This window comes from Gadus chalcogrammus, chromosome 7 (assembly GCF_026213295.1).
Source record: "Gadus chalcogrammus isolate NIFS_2021 chromosome 7, NIFS_Gcha_1.0, whole genome shotgun sequence".
NCBI lineage: Eukaryota > Metazoa > Chordata > Actinopteri > Gadiformes > Gadidae > Gadus > Gadus chalcogrammus.
Genome location: NC_079418.1, coordinates 25370500 through 25392802, shown reverse-complemented (window position 1 = coordinate 25392802; position 22303 = coordinate 25370500). Strand labels below are relative to the sequence as shown.

Here is a 22303-nt window from a genome sequence, read left to right as displayed (position 1 = left end):
TTTTCTACTTGTGCGTGCGTGCGCGTGTTGGCTTTGGGAGGGAAACACCAGGTTGGTCGGTTTAGCTCAGCGACTTTTATTGTGAAGTTGTGAACGGGATTCTAGAATTGGTGTGTTTGCATCATGTGGTATCCCGTAGTAACCGGTGTCTGCCCACCCATCCCATGCCCTCAGCCGTCCCCGGTCGCGTTCCCTTGTTTGTTGACGTTCTCCTAAACGCACCGTTAGCTCGAGGCACCGGGGGCGATGCACCGGCTCCTGCGGGACAGTTTGTGCAGTAGCAAGTGAAAGGGACGTCGGGCTAAAAGTATGATCGCCTCTTTGTCAAAGGGGAGCTCACTGGAGGACGTTCTTCATGGGGGTTTTAACGAGGTAAGTTCACGTTGACGAACTCACTCACTAACTAACGTACGGACGTTTTCCTTTGACAGCTAAGCCTGTATGCCTTCACATTCAATGTGTTTCTAGAAACTAAAGACGGCGAGCGTTCTTCAAACAGCCGGAGTCAACGATGAAGTAACGTTGACGTTACACAAAAAAAAACAATGGTCGCAAGATGTAACGTTTCAACTTCAGTTCAGCCTAAAATGACGCATTGTCTTATGGATGCAATGTAAACATATTTTGCAAGGCAAGACGTTTCACATATCAGTAGACAAAGTCAACGAACCGCAATGGCTGGGAATTGTGAATAGAAAAGATAACGGTATATTTAACGCGTCCATCCTTGTAATTAACGGTATCGTTATCGATCTCAACAGTGGAATTCTGCAAACCGTTATAACATTAAAGTGTTAATGTTTCTGTTTATTCAGAGTGTGTATCATTTCAAACCTGACGTGTGCTGTGTATAGTGCTTTTGTACGTAGCGCAGGATCTGTTCGCCTGACAGATCAGTTCCCGTAAGCAAGACAAAAGCGTGCGAAATAAAGTCCCGCTATTTATTTACGGGACGTTTAGACTGGCTTGTGATCGCAATTATCTCAACCCTCTGAACAAAAATATGAATGTTTTAGTTAACGGGACAATATAGGTCATCCCCTGTCCCGTTGCCAGTGACCTGATGAACAAAGGACAAAGGAGCTCAGAGCCAATGAATGATCGCCTGTGGGAATTAATTATTTGCGGTGTCCAGTGAAATCGCCCGTCTGTGTTTTTGATGTTCCATATTCTATATTCTTGTGTGCGTGACTATGATCGATGCATTGCAGCATCAACTTGCGGCGTACGTTTCCTGGGTCAACTCTCAGCTGAAGAGGAAGCCGGGACTGAAACCCATTAGTAACCTCAGACTCGATCTGCAGGATGGGGTGGTGCTGTCACATCTCATAGAGATAGTCGGTTAGTTCACTTACCCATCTCCCCCCCCAAAAAAACAGACCAAAACCCCCCCCCACACACACACACACACACACACACACACACACACACACACACACACACACACACACACACACACACACACACACACACACACACACACACACACAACTACCAGGTACACACACACACACACGCACACACACACGTCACACACACACACACACACACACACACACACACACACACACACACACACGCACACACACACACACACACACACACACACACACACACACACACACACACACACACACACACACACACACACACACACACACACACACCCACGCCCACACATAATCAAAGATGCTTCCAAAATGTGACCGATGCCACATGTTCCCTTGAGCCTTTTCTATATATATATATATATATATATATATATATATATATATATATATATATATATAATTGTGTATTTATTATCATGACTCCTCCTTTCTTCTCCTCCTGGCAGCTGGGGAGGTGCTGGAGGGAGTACATCCGTCTCCGCGAGACAAAGAGGAGAGCAGAAAGAATGTCGAACACGTCCTCCACTTCATTTCCTCAAAGCACATACGCATGCCTCACATATCCGCTAAAGGTAGCGAGCTAACAGGACCCCTTCCCTTCTGCTTTCTAACCCCAAAACCAAAACCAATGATTTAAAATGTGGTCATTGTTGTTAAAAGCTACGTTGCTTCTTGTTAATATGTCACAACATTAAGGAATAGGAAAAGTTATCAAGTTTTACCACTTTGCAGACTGCACGTCTGCAAGCACCCTCTCCAGGAAGTGTAAACCAGGCACTTCCTGTTAGCTCATTCAAAGTAGCTTTGTTAACTGCAGATACACTTTTATTGACCATTCATTCATTTGGCAGACACTTTTGTGTTCTCATTGGTATACATTCTCCTTCTGCAGACATAGTGGATGGTAACCTGAAGTCTCTGATGAGGATAATCCTTGCACTGGCTGCCCACTTCAAACCATCAGCCAATCACAGGGCCACGTCCGGAGCAGGGCGGAACTCCAGGCGAGCTCAGTCCAATCACAACCCTCACTCTGCGGTGGCCCTGGCACAAGGTGCAGCCGCAGCTCTAGCATCCGCCAGACACGACGCCTCGCTGCCTGTGCGGCACTCACACCTGCGCAGGTATGACCCCCCCCCCCCCCCACCGAACACACCTGGAGCAGGGCGTAAAGTCCAGCAAAGTACCGCTTCTTGAGTCTGGAGTTCTTTATGAACGTGTGTGATTATAGGCCCTAATAAGCATCATGTGTGTGTTTCTGGTGTCAGTGGCTTCGGGCTGGATGAGGAGGGGAGTGTGTGTGTGCGTGCACTCGTCAAGCAGTACGAGAGGGGGGCCCCAGAGGACCCGGATACAACTCAGCCAAGCAGGTGGTTAGACACACGCACACACACACACACACACACACATATACAGACACACGCGCTCACACAGCCACATAAAAATACATTATGAACAACAGTTGCAAAAAGCAACTGTAAATAAAATGTGATCGCACAATTTCTTATTTGGTATCCACTCAAGTTTAACCATGAAAATTTGAGACACTGTAATTATGGGATCCCCTGCTCTTCCGATCTGATGGGTGAGCCAATCCACTGTAGGGGAGTGGTCCTCATCTCTCTGACTCCTCCCACTTCCCCACCACCGCCCCCTGGGGCTCCACCGGGGCAGAGCCGACTGCTGCAGTCTGACTCCAGCTACGATAGTGGTCTCTCTAACCTGCGAAAACAGGGAAGGTCTACCCTCTAGTGGAACAGCAGTGCTCCTGTCCCAGAAAGCGGCCTGTGACTGCGACTCATTACAATAGGTGCTGTTGGTTAGCTAATAATGGGCAAGAATCTGATATCATATACTGGTCCGATTTCCTGTCGTGGCAGAATGCAAACAGGGGCACCTAATGGTCCTCTCTTGCGGTTAAATAAACAAAGCCTAAATGGAAAAAAGGGAACACATTATGGGTTATTTGTTTCCTCCAATAACCAAATTCTCCCTACACCAGACCGCACTCAGTGTGTGTGTGTTTGTGTGTGTGTTCATGAGTCTGTGTGTGTGTTTGTGTTTGAATGTGAATTGAGGGTGTGTGTGTGTGTTCTATTCCACTGCCTGACAAGGCTTGTGACTGAGACCCCTAAACCATGATAAATCCAGTCTATGTGTGTGTCTCTGTGTAAAGGGTGCCAACGTTTGATACCGACTTCAGGGCAGTAAATAAAAGAAGAAGCCACTTTATTCCTCGTGGGGTCACATGTCACGCTTGTTTTTGGGTGTGTTTTATGACCATGTGCGTGTGCATGGATCTGTGTGTGTGTGTTTCTGTGAGAGCGCGTGTGTGTATGTGAGTGAACGTACGCCAAATGATCAAAAAAGGCCGTGGGTAGGCTGCAGATGATTTTTTATTTTTAGGTGAAAGAGATGCATGGCGAGGTCAGCTATCATTGTTGTCATGGTGAGGCTTTGAAGCTGTGGCAGGGGGCAGGGCTGTAAGTTTGTTCGATGCTGATGATGAGAGAGAGAGAGAGAAAGAGACAGAGAGAGACATAGAGAGAGAGAGAGAGCGAGAGACATAGAGAGAGACATCGAGAGAGAGAGAGAGAGAGAAATATACACACACACACACAGAAAAGGAGACAGGCTGAGACACAGAGACATAGAGAGATGTAGGCTTGAATTTGAATGGCAGTTACATGAGGAATTTAGTCAAATGTAACTCACTATGGGAGGAATGCAGATTAAATGGTAAGCAAAGGTTGTGTGTGTATCTGTGTACGTGTGTGTGTGTGTGTGTGTGTTATATGCTCGAGTTTGTGTATGAATTTGTTTGCAAATTGCATGCGTGTATGTACTGGAAATGTATGTATGCATGTAGGTATATATGCATAATAGGATGCATGGATCTGTATTAAGGGAAGTTTTTTAGATTTTGTAACTACATAACCATACCATTCTAGTTACAATCCAAGATAGTGTGAGTTTGTGTGTGTGTGGCATCTGTTGATGTGTATGCAGTTGTGTGTGCATTTGTGTGTGTATTTTTGAGTGTTTGTGTTTATAACTTTCAAATCTGTGTTTGGTACTCGAAGCCTCAGCTCAATCAGTCCCCTCGCCTCCCCACGAGCTCCAGACACCAGCCAATCAGATGTCAAGCACACACAGGACAGCCAATCTCAGCAGGACAGTGGTGAGTGGCTGTCCAATCGCAAGCCTGTATGCTGTGTAATTTGTTAACTCATGTAATTTAATTTAAATTGTGTATGTGTGCGTGCGTTCGTGTGTGTGTGTGTGTGTGTGTGTGCAGTTCAGTTGTTAAGTACTGGAGGGAAGACAACTTGGGATGAGGCTGTGGGAGAATCGTTGGAGAAGGAGATGGAAGAGGCTCGTAAAATGGTGTCTGCTCTCCAGGTCAGTGCTAGTCTGGAATATAATTACTTGACACAGGTACATACTGGTATGTATAAGTATGTTGTTTCCAATGAAAGAACATTCTTGGCTGCGAGCTGCTAATGCAATATCTTTGGTAGAATGTTAAGGTGGACTATATCAGATTCTGAAGGGTGACTGTGTTAGTCTTAAGGTATACTATGTTAGAGTCTTAAGATAGACTATGTTAGAATCTTAAGGTGGACTATGTTAGAATCTTAAAGTGGATTACGTTAGAGTCTTCAGACTCAAGAGTCTTGGGCTATGATAGAGTATTAAAGAGTGTTTTGGTGGACTATACTAATAGTATGATGGTGTGGTTCTGCAGGCTCTGTTGCTGAATGGGGCGCTGCCTGAGGAAGAGGAGCAGGCAACGCTGCAGCTGGAGGAAGACGATGCACAACAACTGGTAGAGACAATCTCTCCTTCAATCCTTCTTGTCTGTTTCTATCCTAACCCTATTCACATGACCTTATTGGTTTCTATCCTTCACATGACATATTCCAACACAGATCCCTCCCTCTCTTTATCCCTTGCTCTCCTTCGCTGACTCCCTCAATCCCTCTCTCTCTCTCCCTCTCTTTCTCTCTCCCCCTTGCTCCTACTCTCTCTCCCTATCTTCCCTTCTCTCAAAGTCCTTTGAGAAAGTAACTGTTATTAAGGGCTATACAAACAAAATTGGCTTTAAAAATTGACTTGACTATTTCCATCTCCCCCTCTTCCTTGTCTGCTCTCCCTCCCTCTCTCTCCCGCTCTCTTGTCTGCTGTCCCTCCCTCTTCTCTCTCTGTCTCCCTCTCTCTATCTCTCGCCCTCTCTCTACCTCTCTCCCTCGCTTACTCCCTCTCTCTCCCTATCTCTCTTTCACCCCCTCGCTCTCCCTGTCCCTCTCTTTCTCTCTCTTTCTTTCTCTCTTGTCCTCACTCTCTCTCTCCCTTGCTCTCTCCCTCTCTCTCCCTCTTTCCCTCTCTCTCCCTCCCTCCTGCCAGGTTTGACCAGCTCTTTGTTTTCAACGTAGATCACATTACCTTTGTAGCTTCTTTCACCTGTTTATGTGTGTGTGTTAGTGTGTGTGTGTGTGTGTGTGTGTGTGTGTGTGTGTGTGTGTGTGTGTGTGTGTGTGTGTGTGTGTGTGTGTGTGTGTGTGTGTGTGTGTCTGCGCGTGTGTGTGTGTGTGTGTGTGTGTGTGTGTGTGTGTGTGTGTGTGTGTGTGTGTGTCTGTGTGTGTGTGTGTGTGTGTGTGTGATACTATGGGTGTGTAATTGCCAACATAGATATCAGTTTTCGTTTCAGTCCTTTATTCCAGTGCAGTTCTCACACACATTTTGTCTCCTCTCCTTCTCTGCCTCCTTCTCCCTCCCTTCTGTCTCCCTTCTCTCTCTAACCCAGGTGGTGGTTCGCAGTCGATTGGACCAAAGTATGGAGGAGGTTCGTGTACTTAAGGTCAGTCACTTCTTTAATCTGCATGTAAAATTACATTTATCTATATTACATTTATATTACATTCACATGCAAACCCTCTTGTTACACGGATTCCAATTGGTTGTTTTTTGGAGCACAGGACACTGCAAAAGTCTTACTGCTCTAGCCGTGAAGACGGACTTTGAGATTAATGATTCATGGTGTTTGTTGGATGGCATTGTCGGGAGAAATGTGCTTGTTTAGTGGCTATTGTCTGTTTACCGGTGTTGTCTATTTGCTGGTGCTGTTCTTTCATGGTTTTGTTCTGGTGGTTCTAGAGGGAGCTACTCTGCTGTAAGCAGGAGATGAGGAACTTGCAAGGAGTGAAGGTAAGAAGAAGTACACTACAGCAGCCGATCAGAATTTGTTTGAATAAGTTACAAAACAACTTTCAGTTGAAAACCCTGCTTGGACTGCTAGTTTCTGTGTTAGTTTTGACTAAATTATATTAAAGTTGTTCAACGGTGGACATTCTGTGTGAAATCTGCTACTACCATCTTAAAGACTTTCCCAGAGTGGTAGTTTTATATTGGCTGTGTGCACCCTAGCTTGAGCAAGTGTGATGTGGGTATTGACAATCTTATGCAATGCCACCCGCACTTGCTCACATGGAAAACAGCACGTCAGACTTTTCTAAAACCTTTACAAATGACACGACTGTTCGGATCACATTTTTGGAAAACTCTATGCAGAATTGATCTTGACAAAAGGGGGGGGGGGATTCTCCTCCTTTAACACAGTAGCCCCATGCATACCGTATGAACCTGTAGCCTACTGCATAGTGGCATACCTGTGTTCTATACCGTTTACTACTACAGAGACATTCTATACTATAGTATACTGCTGTTGATGTCTTACCATCCGTCTCCTCGTCTCTCCGTCTCTCCCCCAGGAGGCCCAGCAGCAGAGGTTGTGTGTCCAGGAAGCGTCCATCCTGCAGATGAAACAGGAAGTGCTCAGGTCTGGCATGGCAAGGGAGGAGCTGGTCAATCAGAACGTAAGACTAATAGACATGCTGAGATATCTTAGCCAATGGCGTTTTTCGCAATGTTCAATACTATGCTATGGCAAAAATACTTGACAATTACAGATATTTAGATATTTGCGTGTGTGTGTGTGTGTGTGTGTGTGTGTGTGTGTGTGTGTGTGTGTGTGTGTGTGTGTGTGTGTGTGTGTGTGTGTGTGTGTGTGTGTGTGCGCGTGTGTGTTGTAGGCAGAGCTTCAGTGGAAACTAGAAGAATGCACCAGACTGTGGAGCGAATGCAAGGTAAGCCATGTTTTCTTTGAGTAGTTCTGGTAGTAAAGTCCATTTTAAATGCCAATATTAAATATGTCTTTAATGTGTCCCTGTCTCCCTTCATCGTGATTGGCTGCTTGCAGAAGGAGGCGGGGCAGAAGGACAGATTATTGCAACAGCACAAGCAAAAACTGGAAGAGAGCCAAAAGCAACATGTATGTTTGTATTGGAGTAGTAGGATTAGAAACTGAACCATTATGCTAAAAGACGCTTTCATCAAAGATGCATCTAATTAAATTACTCTATTTATAAAATCCAATTTCTTTATTTGTGGGCGTGTGTGTGTGTCTCCAACAGGGTGAGCTGCAGAGAGAGTTGGAGCACAAGACCAGCGTTCTGCAGAGTCTGAGGAGACAGGACAACCAGCAGGTCATGTAAAAGAATAGTCTGAGCAGAGAGAAAATGGGCCTAGGTTTGTTATTCCTGACTTGAGACAGTCTGGCTGACTTTGTAGTATTCTGATATGTTCACAGATTTCTACGGACTCAGACAACAATGGCTACTGTCAGACAGGAAGTCCATCTTCTTCTTGGTCAGGGGTGAGTAACTAGCTCAGTATGGAGCCACCTTTACCCTGTCCCGTTAATGCATTGATACTTTTCGGGTACATCTTGCAACATCCAAAAGTTGTCCAAAGCCATAATTTGCCATCTAAATATATGTTCATATACTACATAGAAAACACACTGAACCTTATTGAAACCATGCACACTGGCGCTCCTAACCTGTAGCACTTTAAGAGCTTAACATGTAAGCTCTGGTATGGCCATGTATTTCATTTTTATATATATATTGATGGGCTTTATTGACAGTACAGTGAAGCCAGACAGGGTTAGAGAGAGAGAGAGGGATAGGCATGACAGGTAGAAGCTGTGCTCAGAAAAGGCCTGGGAGCCTGCCTGGTAGGCAGCCTAGCGTGTCGGGCCCCGGCCCCTCTCCACGTGTTCCTGAGCGGGGTGTGTGTTCACCGGCCCCCTGCCAGCAGGCGGAGGAGCTGCAGCTGGTCCGGGACGCGGTGAGGAGCCTGAGGAACAGCTTCAGGGACCAGGACCCCCAACACCACACCCTGGACACCCTGGAGCAGGGGGTCTCCTCACTGATAGACCGGCTGTCTCACACCACCCAGCAGGTACACACACACACACACACACGCGCATGCACGCACGCACACACACACACACACACACACACACCCCCACACACACACACACACACGCAAAGAGCAGGTACACACACACAGACACACATAAACACACACACACACACACACACACACACACACACACACACACGCAAAGAGCAGGTACACACACACACAGACACACACAAACACACACACACACAGATAGAGGAGGTACACACACACACGCACACATACACACACACACACAGATAGAGGAGGTAGACACACACACACACACACACACACACACACACACACACACACACACACACACACACACACACACACACACACACACACACACACACACACACACACACACACACACACACACACAACTGAGCAGTGGGTCTCCTCCCTCATAAACCGACCACAGGAGGTGTAACCAAACACACACACACACACTCACACAACCACCAGGGACAAACACACACATTATGTTTGGTAGCTCTCGGAGAATGCAGACTGCGATTCGTTCTCCCAGTATGACCCTGAGGTGAATTATGTTCTACAGAGCCTTGTCTTGTCTTTGACTGCAGGGGAGGAGCAAGTCCCCAAGGCACAGAACCACCAGCCCAGATCAGGACCCCTGGCCCACCAGTAAGACCTCCCTCTTGCTCACACACTCAAACAGACACACACACACACACACACACACACACACACACACACACACACACACACACACACACACACACACACACACACACACACACACACACACACACACACAGGTCATGGTGGTGTTTCTACTAAACAGCTCTGTTGCCCTCCTTAACTCAGAGATCAGCCACTCCTTCAGTGGCTCCTCCTCCACTAAAGTCCTTTACTTCACCAACCACTCCCCCACGCCCTCCATGGTCCACATCCCGAAGAGGTTAGTGGCCGTCTCCCTGGTTATCAGTCGGTCTGTCTGTTAGTAATCTATTGAACTATAATAGTGATAGGATAATGTCTCACATGGGGTGGATGTGTGCAGGCTGGGGGAGGTGACACTGAAGGATGTGAAGGAGGCGGTGGACTGCAAGGGGAACCTCAGGTACCACTTCAAGGCCCTGGACCCCGAGTTCGGCACCGTCAAAGAGGAGGTAGGCGGGGGAGCGGGCCGCGACTGAGATATAACTAGTTGTTCCTTGCGGTGCGGTTGAATTATGATGAGAAGATTTGTCGTGTATGAAGGCTGCATTCAGAATGATAGCAAAGACTGTGTGTCTGTCTGTCTGCGATCGTGGCTCAGCTGTTCCTAGATGGAGCCGTAGTTCCGGGCTGGGAAGGGAAGATTGTAGCCTGGGTGGAAGAGGACCACGGTGAAGACAGGTAGGACCACACTCCTACTGTCTCCCTCCCTCCTTCTCTTCCAAACCTCCCACTCTCTCACTCTCTCTCTCCGTCTTTTTAAACATGCTTTTTTAGATCAATTTAAGTCGATCACAGACTGTCCACATGTTGGTGCTCAAACACTTCCTGTCCTCTTTCCCTCCCCCCCTCTCCCCGCGCCCTCACAGACCCCCCTAGCGTGAGGAGCAGAGTCTGCTCGGTGTGAGGAGCCCGTCGCTCCAACCAGGCAGAGACGAGGACCAGGAAGAGACGCCTCTCCCTGCTCGAGAGCCTCAGGCTCACCGAAAAGTGTTGACTGACGGAGGAACAGACGGACGGACAGACAGACACCTTAAGCCTAGTGCCTTATCTACTGAAAAATATGGTACTCTGTGGTCCTCTACGCTCAGGTTGCCTGCACCGTTCTGCACGGCAGGACTACAAGAAGCCTTTAGTGATCAGAATTGAGGTTCCATATTATTGAACACAAATGAATTGAATTCAAGGAGATTATCCCCCCACCCCCCCATCTATACAGTACATTCCACAGTGGACCTTGTGAGATTAGGATCTGACCACAGCCTATAAGATTAATTTAGTGTATTGTTTCAGGGCTTTGGTACATACGTTGTGCTGAACATTCCCACCGTCATGTCACATGACGACGTGAGGCTGTGGAGGAGCTGTGCCACTAGTTCTTATTTTGATGGTCTGGTGGTTCATGTGTTGGAGTCGCCTTCTAGGTCTCACTCCACACGCCATACACTAGACTTCTGGTACTTTAGTGGAGCTCATATTACAATGGGTTCATTGGAAACCTCTCCAACCGCCCCTGGGGAGCTGTCATACTACTGTGTTGTGTGTATTGAGGATATCGATGAGTGTGTTTTTGAAGAGTAGAGTCTCTGGGTTCTTGCCTGCTGTAGTATTTTGTCGCAGTATTCAACCACCAGCTAGACCAAGGACAGGGGAAGTGGTTTCTTAACGAGCGAGCCTCTGTCAAAGTGGAGAATATTTCATCACAGTGAGTTAGCAGAACTGTTTCCTACACGAGGAGTGTTTCCTACACTTCCTCGTGATGGTTTATTGTTATTCCACTGGTTCTCCATCTTTCGTTATCCGATGGAAATTTCGATTTTTTTCTTTGAACGTAGAATTTAGTTTTACCTTGCCTGATGAAGAGTGTGTGTGTGTGTGTGTGTGTGTGTGTGTGTGTGTGTGTGTGTGTGTGTGTGTGTGTGTGTGTGTGTGTGTGTGTGTGTGTGTGTGTGTGTGTGTGTGTGTGTGTGTGTGTGTGCACATGCTAGAAAAGGCCCGGAAGCCTATCATATCTAGAGATTTTAATGTATTTCGCTTGATTGAAAGTCTTCAGAGTGATTTCTTTTTTGCAACTATAGAATAAGGATATCGTTTGTTTGAAATGTTTCACATCAGGTTGATTGTACCCTTAGACATTCACACAAGCACACACGCACTACTTTATTGTAAATGACGCTGGATGTGTGAAGATAAAGCTAGAAGATGTGTGCATAGAGACTCAGAGGTTGTAATGCTTACTGAATTCGCTGTATTTTAAATATTTTGGTCAAGTACTTTTAAGTTTTTCTTGATCGGGTTGTTTGAGGAGAGATTTACATGATGTATCTTAACGTACTGTTTGTGTGCAACTGCATGTAGGTCCCAATTATGACCGCAAAGCCTCACTGAGCCATGTTTCTAACATACAGTGTGTGTGTGTGTGTGTGTGTGTGTGTGTGTGTGTGTGTGTGTGTGTGTGTGTGTGTGTGTGTGTGTGTGTGTGTGTGTGTGTGTGTGTGTGTGTGTGTGTGTGTGTGTGTGTGCGCGCGTGTGGGTGGGTGTACACACACACACACACAATGTATGAAATAATGCAGTAAAAATAACATCCCGTAACAACTGTCTGTTTCTAACAAACAGGTAGATAGATTACACTGGAGATATACATGATGCTGGTGGTCATAGCCCATACTTAACATTCTGAAGATTGACTTGGTGTCAAATGTTCCCTTCCCCCCAACAATGGAGAAATGTGTCTTTAGCATAGAGGAAGCCACATACATGCCATAAATGCCTATAAGATTTACGATTTGCAGGTGAGATGTTTTTTTCGTTTTTGATTTCTTTCTTGTTAAATGTGTGTGAATACTGGCTCTATGGTGCCTGAGTCTCCAACATTAGATGTTGGCAATACTTAGTATTGTGAAATAAACAAGATCTTTCTTATAAAAGGAATGAGTTGGATTTTGTGTACTTTGTCTTTATGCATTTATACGTTGATTTGTTGCATCAATGAGAAGGTTGCGTCGCCTACTTTTCCCAATGAACGCTAAACAGAGTAACTACATTATACTGCTCCCGTGTGTTCAGTTTGTTAAATGCAGCAAAACATTTTTTTACGACATTTTCCAACAAACGGTGGATAAGTTGCCAGAGTTTACTATTGAGCTTAGCCTTTACTAGCTACGTGTTTAATTAATTATAACAATTCATTACAATACAGTTGATTATATTATGTTAAGTGATATCCAAATGTGATGTCATTCATAAATAGCAAAACTAAAATATAAAATACGGATAGTTACCTCGCAGGGAATTGCTGCCAGCTGTCAGATCTGGCAACCCGCGGTAGGACACAGACCTACCGTAAAGCGTTGTGTTTTGGACTGGGAGGTCATCAGAAAGTGAGCAGCACGGCCGGCTTTAGGGGACAGAAGCAACGTAGCACCTTAACTCTGATGCCTGAGGTTAACACGTACATAATTTACTAGATCAGTGTAGTATTTCCATTCCGACGAGATGTTCCGGTTAATCCTGCGGCTCAGGTCGACCGCTGGGCTACCCTCTCCCCGTGTCCTACAGGGCCCCGCTGAGCTCAGTACGCGCTCTGGATCCGGGAGCTGTCGCTCCAGACGGTTTCAATCCGGAGGGACTGCTCGGGCTGCCTACCATGGCACCAAGAGGGTCGTCTATTCCCATACAATGTCATCTGCCCTCCGGCGTGCTCCAATCGCAGGCTGTCAGACCAAGCGGTTCTATAGCTTACCACCACACCAGAAGGTACCCTTCGTTACTAAGCTATTGACCAGACATACACAACGTTAGCCACATTAGCCTGTCAGCATGACCTTATAGCAGAGGTGCATCAAGGTAACACTGATCTTGCAGATGTGTGCTGGGGACAAAGCGATGTGATATACATTGGGTTCATGAGCCGTACCACTAATTGCCGTAGAGGCGTTAGGCTTTTCAATGACATATTGCTAGTTGACAAGCTTTCCATTTACACCGTTGGTGCTGAAAGAAGCAGATCTGCTGCTATAGTTAAAATGGCCCGAATACACATAATATTGGCGTAACCGAGCTAAACGCAGGTATAGACGGTCACGATGTTTCGTTTATGGGGTAAGCAACGCTGCACTTGTCTCGCCTGTATCCAAAAATGCGAATGGGACATCTCTCAATTAAAAAGACACCAGACAAAAAGCAGAGTTTGAGGGGTTGTTACTGTGTCTTTCTTTCTGAACATGTCCGCCGACACTTGCGATTGAAGCTATTTACGGTAAAACCAAAACCCACGTCTCTTATTATCCGATCAACAGTTATATTTACTATAATTATTTAGTAATTTTGTGAACTATTTTATCCAAATCAATTTATTACAATAAATTTGAATACATGTCATTAGGAAGGGCTAGTGCATCTTCTTCAAGAATGCCTACAAGTTAGGCTGTGGTCAATAGGGATTGAGCCCGGGTACCTTTTTGGCTGGAAGAAAGCTTTGCCACTGCAACCTACTTGTCACCCTCCTGCTCTTCCGTCATCTTGTTTGTTTGTGTATAATGGCTGACAGGTGGAGCTGCCAGCTCTGTCTCCCACCATGGCGACTGGAACCATCGCTCGCTGGGAGAAGAAGGAGGGGGAGAAGATCAACGAGGGTGACCTTATAGCCGAGGTGAGAGAGAGAGAGACACTGTGTGTGTGTGTGTGTGTGTGTGTGTGTGCGTGTGTCTGTTACCATTCGTTATCTGAGTGGGGGTTCAAACCGGTAACCCCATGATTGGAAGACAGAATGCTCTAACCTGCTAAATCAGATGACTTAAGAGGAGCCCATTCGGCTGGGAAATGCTGTCAAGATAGTCAATGGACAGCCACCTCCGTCCACAAAAAAGAATTGTCCGCTTCAGTCCTCGATGGGGACACTAGCGGCAACCCACCACTTTCACTCATTAAGGATGCTGACATCGTTTTTTGTACATTGAATGAACAACTCCCCTATAATGGGGGGTTGACGTGGCGCTGATCGCAAAGCCATCAAGGTCTTTCAGGGGAGACCCGGGGTTAGTTTTCCTAGGGTGATGGGTAGGGGCTCTGACCCTGTCTCGCCACTGACCCTCCGGTCCCATGTGCAGGTGGAGACGGACAAAGCCACGGTGGGCTTTGAGCTTCTGGAGGAGTGTTACATGGCCAAGATCCTGGTCCCGGAAGGAACCAGAGACGTGACCATCGGCGCCGTCATCTGCATCACCGTCGACAAGTCAGTAGACGGTCTTCACTTAAACAATATGCTCCCTGTTTCCTGTGACTACATGTGTCTGCTTCCTGTGTCTACGTGTCTCTGTTTCCTTTGTCTAGACTAGAGCATAGTTATTTTTTCCACAAATCTGGAGACCATTTAAAGGAAGGTAGATGCTGGGGGTTCATAGTGGCTCAGTGATTCAGTAAAAAAAACAACTTGTTCTTCTTGCTCAAACCAACCTGTTTCTACTGCTGCTGTTCAATTGTTTTTTTTTCAAAATGTTGGAATATGCTGTTTAGCTTTTTTTGTAGCTGTATCGTACATCAACATTTAATGTCTACTGTGTGTGCGTGTGTGTGTGTGTGTTTGTGTATGTGTCTGTGTATGTCCCTGGTAGTCCGGACCTGATCGCAGCCTTTAAGGACGTGACGTTGGAATCCCTTGCAGCATCCGGGGCGTCTGCCTCACCGGCAGCCTCTCCTCCTGCTGCTGCTGCCCCCGTGGCCGCCCCAGGGAGCTCCTACCCCACGCACCTCAAGGTCAGCCCAGGCAAACATAGCAACCCTTACAGTCACTACCACCATCACCACCACTACCACTATCAACACCACCACCACCACTACCACTATCAACACCACCACCACCACTACCACTATCAACACCACCACCACCACTACCACTATCAACACCACCACCACCACTACCACCATCACTACCACTACAACCATCAACACCACCACCATCACCACCACCATCACCACCACCACCACCATCACAAACAGCATCACCATCAGCATCAGCATCACAAACCGCACCACACTCAACATCACAAACAGCTCCATCAGCAGCATAGCCAAGGGCTGCTCATTAAATCATATTCACGTTTATTTGGGTTAATATTGAAATCACAATTATTCAAACGTTTTTTCTTTTTTTGAAACATGACGGCCAAATAGACATTTATTCGCCCTTTCTCTCCAAAAAACATTTTGTAACAGAGCTAAAATATTTGCCCGTAAAAAATTCACAAAATGTTAAAATGGGAAATTTTCAAACCTAAAATAATGTACAAAAAGGCTTCTACTCGATTGTATTAGTTTGGAGGTCTTCAGAGCATAACTCTTAAGACCATCATGGTGAACTGCCGTCGCAAACCCCCACAATAATCGTTGACCAGCCGCAGCCTGGAACAGATCATATTGAACTCACACGCGAGTGTGTGTGTGTGTTCCAGATCCAGCTGCCGGCCCTCTCGCCCACCATGACCGTGGGCACGGTGCAGCGCTGGGAGAAGAAGGTGGGGGAGAAGCTGAGCGAAGGAGACCTGCTGGCGGAGATCGAGACGGACAAGGCCACCATCGGTAAGGCCCCGGCCTCCAGCACTGACCCTCGACCGCTAACACTGACCCCCGGGCCTCTAACACTGACCCCCGGGCCTCTAACACTGACCCCCGGGCCTCTAACACTGACCCCCTGGCCTCCAGCACTGACCCCCTGGCCTCCAGCACTGACCCCCTGGCCTCCAGCACTGACCCCCTGGCCTCCAGCACTGACCCCCTGGCCTCCAGCACTGACCCCCGGCCTCCAGCACTGACCCCCGGCTGCTAACACTGACCATGTTTGTGTCACTGAGGAATACATTTCAGTCCGGCCCTCATCAAGCGTTCAAGACGCATACAAGATTAAATCCTTCTGAAGGAATAAATCTTCCTAGATCATCCTGAAGATAAAAAGGATTAATAGAGATAGAATGGAGTACCGATTCCACAGTAAGGTATATGCTCTGTGTAAGGTCATAACCACATGTGATGAGAGCAAGGTGGGTAAGACTAGAGGAGATAATAAATAAATAAATAAGACCAATGCAATGTGTCCATATAGTCACACATTTGCTGGCAGAGAGCATTGATCATGTCAGATGATGAACTCCACATTCTTAAATCCTTATGCCATACAATAAGACCGATTATTTTCACGCCATCTTGTTGCTTGTGTTTTTGTCAAAAGACCACATGACAAAACCGGCATGTCCTTTTCACTCCTTAACCACAGTTACAGTTTCATAGGGCACATCTCCCAAAAAGAGCATGGAATAACCCGTAATGATCAAAGAAGAAACCTTGAAAAGGAATGCAGAAAGAGGAATCCCGCTTTTCTGTGTTGGTTAGGATTGCAATGGCTGCCATAACGCGCCGATTGTACAAGGTTCATCTCTATAAACAAACAGATATAAGCATATGAATGCGGAATCTGTATGCAACAGGACACCATTTTGGTATCGGAAGCGGCATTGGTGTTTGGTACTATCGACCAATCACATTTGACCGGGCATAAGTTGCATCCAGGTAAACCGCAGAGCAACATAGAGATCCAGCGAAATAGTGTTTGGAAGAGGAAGTCCTTTGCCTTGATATCCATTATTTATTACAAGCTACCCCCAGAAACATTGCCCTTCGTCCCCTGTGGTAAATCACCGTCAGACGAAAGCCGATCGAAAAAGAAGTCAGTAACTCGATCAGTGACTAAATGTGTGCGTTGTGGCGCGAAGGCTTCGAGGTGCAGGAGGAGGGCTACCTGGCCAAGATCATCATCGCCGAGGGCACGCGGGACGTCCCGCTGGGCACGCCCCTCTGCATCATCGTGGAGAAGGAGAGCGACATCGCCGCCTTCAAGGACTACGTGGAGACGGGCGTGGCCGACGCGACCGCGCCCCCTCCCCCTCCAGCGCCGGTGAGACACAAGCACACACACGCACACACATACACACAGTCGATAAACAGTCCGATGTACATACTTGAATTCACAACAACCCTAACCCCGACAAACACACACCGATGACATACACACCCAACGTACACACACTTGTAAAGATGGATATACACAGATGTAAATTAACACGCCTACACAAGGAGTTTCAGTTAGTAGTTAGTAGTTACTAGGTAGCAATAATGTGTTGCTGCGTTCATGTCTAATGGGAGAAATAGGAGCATTTACTATGAATAATCGATTATTGCTTGTGATGGTTTAATCCCAAGCAATAATCATTATTAAAAAAAGCAAATCATTATTTTTGTTGGCTTAGTATGAACAAACGATTAGTTATAACTGTAGGTTGCTTAATCAAAAATGAATCCTTGAGTATGCAGTTTGTCTGAATGTTCCTATTCTATTTCCCCACACTGAGGACATGAACACTCGAAGAAGGTGCTAGTACCCCCTGTTGCCATATGACGTGTGTGTGTGTGTGTGTGTGTGTGTGTGTGTGTGTGTGTGTGTGTGTGTGTGTGTGTGTGTGTGTGTGTGTGTGTGTGTGTGTGTGTGTGTGTGTGTGTGTGTGTGTGTGTGTGTGTGTCCCCCTCGGTCTCCAGGCTGCTGCTCCCTCCCCCTCCCTGGCCCCAGCCGCCGCCGCCCCCGCGGCCGCGCCCCTCGGTAGCCGGAAAGGCCGCGTGTTCGCCAGCCCCCTGGCTAGGAAGTTGGCCTCCGACAAAGGCATTGACCTGGCCCAGGTCAGCGGTGAGTACCGGCACAGCCCCGCACTCAGAGGCCGTGCGTACCTGGATGAGCAACCAGACGCTGCAGTCGACCATTCCTGTTGCAGAACCAACAGCCACACACAACTAGTGCCTCATAAAAGTGGATAATCCCTAAATGAACTTGAACAGGTTTATTGATAACCTTCGATGAGGATGATGATGTAGATGCAGTTGATAAAGTGAATAAAATACAAATAAATTACGTCTGAGTTTACGGTTTCCTCTTGTGGTAATCAGGTAATCGTTTGTCAGCTACGAAAAACGTTCAATGTCTTTTCAAAAGCCGTTTCAATCTTAAATGTTCTCCTCTGATTCCCTGGGGTTGATTTTGGGCTCTCTGCTGTTCAGGCTCCGGCCCAGACGGACGCGTCACTAGGAAAGACATTGAGACGTTTGTCCCTCCCAAGGCTGTCCCCGTAAGTCACCTGAACATCTCCCAGCATGCATCTGTCTTTCTGAAATATATTTTTTCGGTAATATTCTATTGGTTGTTGTACGCCTTAATCTAGAAATGTATCATTGTAATGTCTTCTTCAAACCATCAGTACTGTGATTGGTAATTATTTGAGACATCATAAGCTAAAGTGATAATTTACAGGTAACATGAGCAGTATGACATTAGCATTACAATGCTAATATACTAATTGTACGAATTCTACATATAATTATTACATGTGTAACGCAATTATTATAATGATAATGCAATTATCATGATGATAATGCAATCATGTTGTAATGGCTGTGCTATCATGTGACTGTGGCCACATGCTAACGTGCTGCTGCTGTATGGCAGACGGCGGTTGTGGCTCCTTCCCCGGCCCCTGCTGCTGCTGCTGCTGCTGCTGCTGCTGCTGTGGCCCCTGGAGCCAAGGCGGCCCCCGCAGGGACCTACACAGACGTCCCCATCAGCAACGTCCGCAGGGTAGGAAGACGCGCGCGCACACACACACACACACACACACACACACACACACACACACACACACACACACACACACACACACACACACACACACACACACACACACACACAGGCTCGCACGCACGCACACACACACACACACACAGGCTCGCACGCACGCACACGCCAGTCTTGATCAGATGAATTATGAACACACACAAACATACAAACACTTTGGTTTCGAATGAGGTGGTTGAATATATTCCTTTTGCATGATGCCATTACAACATTTTGATACATCAATGCACAAAATGTAATGTAAACACCTTAATCCCATTATAACTCACCGCTGGACCAATGAGGAGATGTCTTTCATGTTCTGCTGGACCAATGAGGAGTCGTTGTCCATGTTAGATTAAATGGATCCGAACATGATGTTGGGGGGGGGGGGTCCCGGTCCCTGGTTCACATCTGTGATTGTTGTGCTTGCAGGTCATCGCCCAGCGGCTGATGCAGTCCAAGCAGACCATCCCCCACTACTACCTGTCAGTGGACGTCAACATGGACCACGTGCTGGAGCTCAGACAGGAGCTCAACGCCGTGAGTCTACACATCCCGGGCCTTCAGAATGCCCCAGTTAGTTAACAGGTGGTTGGGTTCAGTGGAACAGGTATCTCTGTGAGGTTGGTTTTATCGTTCAGAGTCCTCCAGTTTTTTAGCGTTGGTGTCGAGCTGGTTTATTTGAGGTAAGAGATTTGACTTCTCTGGTGGATCATGGTTAGTACCAGAAGAGTTCGTCCAGTTCCATTGGTCTAGCCTCAAGGACCCACATGATGGGACATTAGTCATGAAGCCACAACACAAAAAGAACCGACTTATTTAACAATATTCACCAACTATGCTGTACTGTTAGTTGTTAAGCACCGTACTGTACTGTACTGTTCAAAACCTTGAGTGAACAAGAAACTATAACAATTTGGGCTACACTTAATGAAATAGTGAGCCATGAAATCGTAATCACTATTGAAACATTAGTTTATGAATAGGCTTCTTTCTAAAGATTATAGCCTGGAATTATGCTCTGCCACCCACCATCTGAGAATCAATTTATCTAGTTCACCAGATAGACTATATGCGCCAGCCAGCTAGCTACCTGGACTAGCTACCTGCACTAGCTACCAGGATTAGCTACCTGCAATAGCTACCTGCGCTAGCTTCCTGGACTAGCTACCTGCACTAGCTACCTGGACTAGGCAGCTACCTGCACTAGCTATCTGCACTAGCTTCCTGGACTAGGTAGCTACCTGCACTAGCTTCCTGCACTAGCTTCCTGCACTAGCTACCTGGTCTAGCAGTGACTTCCTGCCACAAACGGGGATGAATGTGGTGGTGCTCTCTCTGCAGGAGGTGAAGGCCCAGAACATCAAGCTGAGCGTCAACGACTTCATCATCAAGGCCAGCGCCCTGGCCTGCCTAAAGGTCCCCGAGGCCAACTCCTCCTGGATGGACAGCGTCATCCGCCAGTCAGTACACGCACGTCGACCACACAAACAACATGTATATGACGCGTACACACGCACGCACGCACGCACACACACACACACACACTCCTGAACCACATGCATCTGAGCTTCATGAATTTGCTTTGTAAAAGCGTCTGCTCATTAGCAGTTACCTCCCCCTACCTGCTCATAAAGGAGCAGGTATACTGAAGCCTCCTTACCAGCAGATGGTGTGTAGTAACCAGTTAAAGTGTGTCCGGTGCACTAACACCCTGATCTCCTCATTGTGTGTGTGAAGGAACCACGTGGTGGACGTGAGCGTGGCGGTGAGCACTCCCAACGGTCTGATCACGCCCATCGTGTTCAACGCCCACACCAAGGGACTGGCTGCCATCTGCTCCGACGTCTCCGCCCTCGCCGCCAAGGCGCGGGACGGCAAGCTGCAGCCGCACGAGTTCCAGGTATGACCCGCCTCTGGCACATGCACACGCGTGTGGCGGTCAGCTTGTGCTTCTAGGTCCTACAATCACAATCACACGAGTCGTCACACAGTGTATTGAGAAGGATGTTGGGCAGGGCGTCTGGCAAACACAGGGTTGTCGGTTTGATTCCAGGGGGAAATAATCTTGAAAGTGCCCTTGAGCCATATTCTTGCTGTTTCTTTTTCACTGCCGGCTGTGCATCAAATTGCCCCTCGGGGATAATAAAGATACCTTGTACCTTGAGCCTTGAAATGTTCACTGTGAACTCTGTGGTCTGTTCGTGCGCATGCGTGTTTCTCACTCTCTCTTTCACCACCTCTACCCTCCATCTCTTACCTCTTCCCTCCATCGCAATAGCGGCTCAAAAGTGTAGCCTAAAAAGTACTAGTGTACAAATATTGTAGAGGAATGAGGTAATGATCTGGATAGTAGTTATCATGGAACTCGGCCCTAGAACGACCCTCGGTCCCTCTCTCTCTCCAGGGAGGAACCTTCACCATCTCCAACCTGGGGATGTTCGGGGTCAAGAACTTCTCGGCCATCATCAACCCTCCTCAGGCCTGCATCCTGGCCGTGGGCGGAGCCGAGAAGCGCCTGCTCCCTGCCGACAACGAGAAAGGGTCAGTAGATCACCGCGGTTGTCACCCCAGAAAAAAGGGATGGGTGTTTGCAGGGCTGACCCTTTACTGATACATTTTAACTCTAGATGAGGATATCCACCTCTTGGATGAATGTGGTATTGGTCCGTCGAATAATCTAACGTTTGAAATGTATTCTGTAAAATAATTTTGTTGAAGGTGAATTGAAATAAAAGTGCTTAATAATCGAATATTCTTGTGGCAACAGTTGTCATGGCTCTCTTTGGAGGACATGAAATAACGTGTGTGTGGGTGTTCGTGCGCAGGTTTGACGTGGCCAACATGATGGCCGTGACGCTGAGCTGCGACCACCGCGTGGTCGACGGCGCGGTCGGCGCCCAGTGGCTCGCAGAGTTCCGCAAGTTCCTGGAGAAACCCGTCACCATGCTCTTGTGATTGGACAGTGCCGTGACCCCGAACGCCGCGATAGGCCGAGACCTCTCTTCCACTACTCATCAATCTGATCGGTGCATCCATCGTCGAGCCAAGCGAGGATAATCTCACTCACCCTCCCACCCCCTTACCGGTCGAAGGGACATAACTCTCACTCCAGTGGTATCCCTGTCTCTGTCCCCCTTCCTGCACCTCTCTGGTCCCCCACCCCCGTCATTCATCCTCTTATTTATTGCGGCTCGCAAGTCTC

General features: G+C 47.3%; 3 protein-coding genes across 5 annotated transcripts in view; 2 read left to right on the top strand and 1 right to left on the bottom strand.

Moving 5' to 3' along the window:
- Positions 1-22303, bottom strand: part of LOC130385249 (glutamate receptor 4) — a 1260456-nt gene that overhangs the window by 1022015 nt on the left and 216138 nt on the right. The gene's annotated exons all lie outside the window — the stretch shown is intronic.
- LOC130385259 (dixin-like) lies at positions 140-12390 on the top strand. 2 transcript variants are annotated; one of them, XM_056593689.1, is made up of 21 exons: positions 140-372; positions 1212-1341; positions 1838-1963; positions 2284-2515; positions 2660-2761; positions 4475-4572; positions 4690-4793; positions 5140-5220; positions 6199-6252; positions 6549-6599; positions 7163-7267; positions 7484-7537; positions 7651-7722; positions 7865-7936; positions 8041-8106; positions 8553-8696; positions 9290-9350; positions 9534-9627; positions 9730-9838; positions 9988-10067; positions 10256-12390. In XM_056593689.1, exons 1-21 carry the CDS (start codon positions 310-312, stop codon positions 10263-10265), a joined length of 1908 nt encoding a protein of 635 aa, XP_056449664.1. In that variant the 5' UTR covers positions 140-309; the 3' UTR covers positions 10266-12390. The 2 variants fall into 2 exon arrangements, with proteins under 2 accessions (XP_056449664.1, XP_056449662.1); XM_056593687.1 differs by having other exon boundaries at positions 8550-8696.
- Positions 12689-22276, top strand: dlat (dihydrolipoamide S-acetyltransferase (E2 component of pyruvate dehydrogenase complex)). Its single transcript, XM_056593699.1, has 14 exons — positions 12689-13145; positions 13939-14040; positions 14498-14622; positions 15002-15143; positions 15839-15965; positions 17153-17334; positions 17973-18117; positions 18486-18553; positions 18931-19059; positions 19531-19638; positions 20443-20561; positions 20839-21001; positions 21506-21642; positions 21927-22276. The coding sequence occupies exons 1-14, from the start codon at positions 12885-12887 to the stop codon at positions 22054-22056; spliced, it is 1938 nt and encodes a 645-aa protein (XP_056449674.1). The 5' UTR covers positions 12689-12884; the 3' UTR covers positions 22057-22276.